A 7,461-nucleotide genomic window follows, 5' to 3' on the forward strand; every position below is an offset into this window, starting at 1 on the left:
CAGCGCAGCAGTGCGCATGCTCAGAGCCCCGGATACGTGATTGAACATTAAAGAATTAGACAAGTGCGCATGCTCGGTGGGCATGAAATTCTCACGGCACTGTGTCTGATGTAAAACTTGCGGCGCTTACATTAAAACAGCTCATCTGAAACGTAAATCATCTCCGCTCTTCGCCCTGTCACTGCCCTCATCTCCGTTAATAAATATAAAAGCGGCGGCGGGAGTATGAGATGTAAATGTGACGGCGATCGCGGCTCCGTGATCCGCTTTTATATTTATTACCGGAGATGAGGGCAGTGACAGGGCGAAGAGCGGAGATGATTTATGTTGCAGATAAGCAGTTTTAATGTAAGCGCCGCAAGTTTAACTACCGTGAGAAATCCATACCCTCCATAGCGGAACCGGAAGTGACGAGGGTATGGTTTTCTCACGGGTATGGATTTTTCACGGAACACCGGACTAAAGATCATATTCGGAGGGACCAGCTTCTGATCACGTGACCACTGTGACAGCGGTCACATGATCTCCAATCCTTTCCACTTTGTCGGCCATTCAGGACTGTTTAAAGAGGCGTTGGGGCGGTTCATCGCACTCCCTGACCGACTGGCGTCTCCCAGGCCCGTGCAAGGATCTGAGCTTCCGTGGACTTAAGCCTCGTACACACGGACCGATTGTTGGCCGACCGATTGGCCGTCTTTTGTCCAGTGTTGTTGTGTTGGTTGAAATGTGCTCTAGACTTGCACTGGACTTTTGTTGGCCAACAAAAACCAACTTCAGAAGTGATGTCATGTGATGGTTGACTTTCCGTGTGTTTTTTCTTCTCTGAGCATGCCTAGTCTTGCAAATCTAATTTTTGTCTGCCGAAATCTGTACTGACTGATGAACAATCGGCCGTTCTGTTGACGGCCAACAAAAATTTTATAGCATGCACACCAGATTTTGTTCGGCCGAAAAGTCGCAGTCGGTTGTCGGAAGCATCATACTAACAAGCCGACAATTGGCCGATCGGACGTTGGCCGAATATTTACGGCCAACAATCGGTGCGTGTGTACGAGGCTTTATCCCTGATTAGTTTGGCTTCCCGGAGCGGTCTTCTTCTATACCCGAGTCATGCATTTGGTTTGTATATTTGTTGTGGTTTTTTTTTTGTACTGTTTTCTGTTCTTTGCAAACTTTAATAAATAGATTTATTAAAAAAAAAAAAAAGAGGCGTAGGGGGCAGACAGGAAAGGGTTAAACGGGTCTTAGAAATCTCTGGGGCGCACCTACACTTCATAGGGCCTCCGCTGGCCTAAGGCTGACCAATCTGACTGTGCGATTCCCTTTAGCTCTGACAATAAGCTACATAGTACAAGGGTCTGCCTGATTGGATTATTAAGGCCCCTTTCACACTCGTACAACCTAAAAGTTGCACAACTTCGACACGACACAAAGCAATGCCTGTGTAATCTTGGAGTCCATGGATCTCAAGTCGCATCAAAGTCTGACCAAAGTAGTGCAGGAACTAATTTGAAGTCGCACACATATGAACGGTACTCATTGGAAATCATGGCGTATGACTTGTCATGCCACTTTGCAGTCCCAAGTCGCAGGACAAATCACACAAATGTGAAAGGGGCCTACGGGCTAATTCACACTGGTGCGTCAATCTGCGTTTTAGCGCACTTGTAAAATGAAGATTAACGCACACACACAAAAAAAAAAAAAAGAAGAAAAAAAGGGTTTACACTACAGCGCTGCGTTGCCCTGTGTTGCATTAAAATGCAACATGTATGCATTTTAATGCAACGCATGCAAATGAGCGTAAAATGCATGTAAATGCAGCACAATGCAAGTAAAGTAAAAAAAAACTGCCTTGTCATTCATTTTGTCCCTAACCCATAAACAGGAAAAGGATGTGATGTCACAGGAAACATGCAAGTTACATAGCATTTTATTGCACGGTAAAAACGCATGACAACACGCATCAACGCAAGTCAATGCGCGGTAAAAACGCATGCAACATGGATGGAAATGTTAATGTACATCCATTGTCCCTACATTTTACTGCAATTCAGTGTGAATTATTCCTAAAGGGATAGTTTAGGTTTGTCCTCAGACTCGGATTTTTATTAGCTGGCATCTCTTATAACAAACATGCATACGATCTCCATTGACCCACACTGCACCGACCCGACAATGGGACACTCCTATTCCCTACCCCCACACGCACGGTCCACTGTCCATTTGATAGCTATGTGTCATTGTTGGGTCGGTGCAGTGTGGAGCATGGAGATCGGATGGATGTCTGTTCTAAGAGATGCCGCTGCCCGACCCGTTGGAGCACATGCGCACTAGGACTTTTGCATGATTCATTACGCTGTTTTCTAAATTCCCTACCTATTACGCGCATGCGCACTAGGATGTGTGACGCGGCTACAGCTGGTGCATGATGAAGCCACAGCTGATCCGCACTGGAAATGACGGAGGTATGGTATTCTGACAGAACACCGGCTCCGATTGCCGCCTGACACCTGCAATCGTTCCCCGCTGAGAGAGAAGAACGCTCAGATGTTGTAAACACAGCCGACCGTCCTTCTCCCTGGGATGATCACAGAGCTCATCTGATGCTGCTAAATTTTGATTTTTAATTTTTTTTTTTTTTTGGGGAATGTCATAGCAGAATGTGAAAAATATATATATTTTTTTTTCAAAACTGACACTTTTTTTGTTTATAGCGCAACAAAAATAAAAAAATGCGCACAGGTGATCAAATACCACCAAAAGAAACTCGATTTGTGGTGAAAAAAAAAAGGACGTTAATTTTGTTTGGGTACAGCGTCGCACGACTGCGCAATTGTCCATTAAAGTAACGCAGTGCCGAATCGCAAAATAGGGCCTGGTCATTAAGGGGGCAAATCCTTCCAGTCTTAAAATGGTTAAAAAAAAAATAAAAAATAAAACAGGTGGGGGGAATTTCCGCTCTAAGGGTACGAAGGGGGTGTGCCATTGAAATGCTGATAACCTATTGGGCATAATGGACACTTAAAGATCCAACAGAAGGCTAAGGCTGGCCATACCTGTTCAATCGTCTTCAGATTTACCTTTAGAGCGGGTTCACATTAGCACAACTTGTCAGGCGACTTGTCAGCCTGACAAGTCGCGTACCGTCACGGTCCATTGACTGCTACAGGACCCGTTCTAATAGGAGGGACACAAGTCGCTCCGACTTAGAAAAAGGGTCCTGTACTACTTCGGGGCGACCTCGGAGCGACATGCATAGCCATTCATTATGTGAAGTCCCTGCAAGTCGCTCCGAAGTCGTGGTGCATGGTAATGCACAAGTCGCCCCCGAAGTAGTAAGGAGTCGTGCCGCCCCAGTGTGAACCGACTCTAAACTATGTAGTGAAAGGGTCTGCCTTACAATTGTAGGTTGTTTAGGTTTGACCTCCTATTATATGGTTTTTGGTAAATCTAAAGGAAAATTGTACAAGGAGGATAAACATGTATGGCCAGCCCAAGGCTAGGTTTACATTACCAAGTGTCAGGAGCACACTCACAATCACATGGTTTCCCCGACACGCACAGAAACGTGTTGCCCTTTAGCAGACGCGAGGCCGTGTTATTAATTTTTAATGGTACCCCCACACATCTGATAACACATTTTTGAGCACGCCAAACCACATGGTGGCACAAAATGGTTCTGTGCGGCACTTTTTTGGAAAAAGGTCAGGGACATCTTTTTTTCCCCCCGTGGTTCTCACGTGCAGCCCACTGAAATGAATAGGCTCCTCTACACGCGCCGTGCAGAGCTTTGCGCACATTCAGTGGCAGCTGTAGACATGGAACCAAGCCTAAAGCCTCGTACACACGCAACGAATTTCCGCCGACCAGTCGTCCGTCTTTTGTCCAGAGTGGTGTCTGTTGGTTGGAATGTGCTCTAGACTGCACACAAATTTTCTCGCACGACGGAATTCTACTTCAGAAGTGATGTCATGTGTTGGATTGCTTTCTATGTGTTCTTTCATCTCTGAGCATGCCCAGTCTTGCTCATAAGATTTTTCCCCATCGAAATCTGAAAATCGGCCATGTTTTGATGGTTGACAAAAATTTTATAGCCTGCACACCAGAATTTTTTCGGCCAAAAAGTCGGAGTCGGTTGTTGGAAGCATCATACTAACAAGCCGAAAATCGGCAGATCGGTCGGACGAAAATTCCCGGCCAAATTTCGACTCGTGTGTACGGGGCTTAAGAAATAAGTCTTAATGGAAGTTATTTAGAAGGTGAAGACATATTTTATGCCAATTTGACGTCATTAGAGGAAGATGGGGGAAGCCATTGGTGGCCACCTTCGGAATATGTGCTTGGCTCTCCTCTATTCTCACTTAGTATAGGTCCAAAACAAGCATGCAGTCAATGAAAGCTGTGGCTAGGGCTAGGGGTAGGCATTGTTATCTCTGGTTCAGTGCATTGAGTAAGAAGGGACTAAAAGTGATGGCTTCTGCATGATGGCCAGGCAACTAGCACTTCCAAAAAGGGGTGGCAGCCAATATACGTCTCTCCCGGGCTTCACAACATTCAGACAATCCACGTCCAGCTCAGTATTACTTAAAGTACTGAAGCCATTTCATCAGCGTGACATCCAGATAATCAGCATTTTCAAAAAGATAGGCCAGAGGTGGTATGCTTCCTTAGGTCTCCTATAATAGATTGCCTATACACACACAGATCTGATCTTCAGAGGGATCAGACCCTCTTCACAAGTTTAATTGCGGCTCTTTGTATTTCAAGGGGACCTCCTCATTATAGTCCATGGTACAATACCTGGTGCCCCCGAGTCATCCAATCTGCTTTACCGATACAAAACAGAATTTCAAACTGGATTATCTAACAAAACCAATCGCTTCCAACACCTTCATCAGATTGCTTATGCCCCATACATACTCCAATCACCAGGGTTTCTGTGGCACCTGCACCACATACACAACCCAATCTTAGAAACACTAGATCGCTTGGGTCCACCTACAGTCCCATTATCACACAATCTACCACCAATGCACCAGATTACCTCTCCCCTCACACATTGTCCAATCATCACATGCTCTACAACACTTGTGCCACATATATTGCCAATCATAGAACAATCTTTGGAACCTGCAACATACTGATTGTGCCCCATACATTGAACAATCATGGCACACTACGATGCCTGCGCCTCATACGCAACCCAATCATTGAATGCTCTGTTAGACTTATACCAGATTACTCGTGCCCCATACATTACCCAAACATAGAACACCTTTTGGTAACTGCACCAGATTGCCATATAAATTGCCCAATCATAGAACGCTTGGTAGTACCTACACCAGATCTCCTCATACATTGCCCAGTCAAGAAATGCTTGGTGGCACCTACACCAGATCTCCTAATATATTGCAAAATCATAGAATGCTTGGTGGCACCTACACCATTTCTTCTTATACATTGCTCAGTCATAGAGCGCTTGGTGGCACCTACACCAGATCTCCCCACAGATTGCCCAGTCAGAGCGCTTGGTGGCACCTACACCAGATCTCCCCATAGATTGCCCAGTCATAGAGCGCTTTGTGGCACCTACACCAGATCTCCCCATAGATTGCCCAGTCATAGAGCGCTTGGTGGTACCTACACCAGATCTCCCCATTACATTGCCCAGTCATTTAACACTTGGTGGTACCTACACCAGATCTCCCCACAGATTGCCCAGTCATAGAGTGCTTGGTGGTACCTACACCAGATCTCCCCATAGATTGCCCAGTCATAGAGCGCTTGGTGGCACCAACACCAGATCTCCCCATAGATTGCCCAGTCATTGAACACTTGGTGGCACCAACACCAGATCTCCCCATACTTTGTCAAATCATCTAACACTCTGTGGCACCTATACCAAATTTCCCCATACAATGCCCAGTCATGGAAAGCTTGGTAAAACCTACACCACACAATGCCCAATCATAGAATGCTTGGTGGCACCTACACCACATCTCACCATACATTGGCCGATCATAGCAAACTTGCTACCTTCACCAGATCTCCCCATACATTGCCATTTCATAGAACACTTGGTGGCACCTACCTCAGATCTCCCTATACATTGCCAAATCATAGAATGCTCAGTCATATTATGGTTGGTGGCACCTTCACCAGATTGCCAGATATACTGCCAAATCATGGAACACTCTGCGCCAGATCCCCACAAAAGAAGCCCAATCAAAGAAACGCTTTACCTACAACAGATTGCCAAATCAAAGAACACCTGTGCCCGATTACCCCATCCATCGACCAATCACAGAACACCCCTTTGCCCCCCAATCCTGGTTGGATCTGAGTCTTACCTTCATATCACTGATGATGGTCTGGAAGAGCCCCCCCAGGGCACTGCACTCCTTCTCTATCACAGCCTCCATGTTTCAGCAATGGGATCCAATCCACAGAACAGAGCAGAGAGCCAATCCGGGGACGAGGAGCAGCGATTAGGATCCCTCTATACACCTCTATGTCACCTGGACGGATGTCACCGCGATTCCTGGCACAGGGGACACACAGGACGATCAGATCACTCCCTCAGGACTACAACCCCCACAACATCACCCCCTTGTACAAGATCCATGGTTAGCCGGGATCCCTGCGATCACTGAGGACGAAGAGGAACGGGCTGAGAACACAGAGCTTCCAGTCCCATCCAGTGCGATCCCAGCTCTGCCCAGCACTGCACTGCCTCCTCTTCCCCTTCCGTCCGCAGAATGGGAGTCCTGCGACCAGCGCCCCCTACCGCACAGCCCGGGTACCGCCACCGACGCCTCCGCCAGCCAGAGCTATTGTGTCTGCGGGGTGTCCGCTCTGCGGTATTCACACTGCTCCCCCCTCCCCCCAGCATCATTTATTGGGGGGTTCAATCACTCCCATCATCCGATCACAGCATCCGATCATCAATAGAGGAATCACAGGGGATCTCCTTACATTGTATCATCTTCTTACATTGTATCATTATCTTCTTACATTGTATCATTACCCTGATAAAGCTGCGAACACAATCATAAAGAGATACAAGCAGGATTTACATCTCAGGAGCCAATAGGTGCCCCCCCCCCCCCAATAAAAAATAACCGATTTTTTTTCACATATATATATATATATATATATATATATAATTTTTTTTTTTTTTACCACAAAGCTATAGGAAACCCACATTTTTAATTTTATGGCAAAAAAAAAAAAATGCAATAACCTACCTTTTTATATTTTATAAAATATAAAAGACGAGGTTGCACCGAGTAAATAGATACCCAACATGCCAAACCTTAAATTTGCGTGCGCCCGTGAAATGGCCACATACTTCAGTTCCCTATATTTTCCATAGGTGAATCTTCCCTATAGATCACGGGTGTCCAACCTTTTGGCTTCTCTGGGCCACATTGAGTGTAGAGAAATTTTCTCGGGCCG

At 46.1% G+C, this 7,461-nt stretch overlaps 1 protein-coding gene across 3 annotated transcripts in view; it reads right to left on the reverse strand.

Annotated features, from left to right (window-relative positions):
- LOC309555382 (protein MTSS 1-like) overlaps positions 1 to 6,745 on the reverse strand; it is a 336,461-nt gene extending 329,716 nt beyond the window's left edge. For all 3 annotated transcript variants that reach the window (XM_082257372.1, XM_082257371.1, XM_082257370.1), the window contains exon 1: positions 6,354 to 6,745. In XM_082257372.1, the coding sequence (XP_082113498.1) occupies positions 6,354 to 6,425 (72 nt within the window). In that variant the 5' untranslated portion in view covers positions 6,426 to 6,745. The remainder of the gene's footprint in view (positions 1 to 6,353) is intronic.
- Between the last annotated feature and the right edge of the window lie 716 nt (positions 6,746 to 7,461).

This window comes from Pelophylax lessonae, assembly GCF_965119305.1.
Source record: "Pelophylax lessonae genome assembly, chromosome: 5".
Classification (NCBI taxonomy): domain Eukaryota; kingdom Metazoa; phylum Chordata; class Amphibia; order Anura; family Ranidae; genus Pelophylax; species Pelophylax lessonae.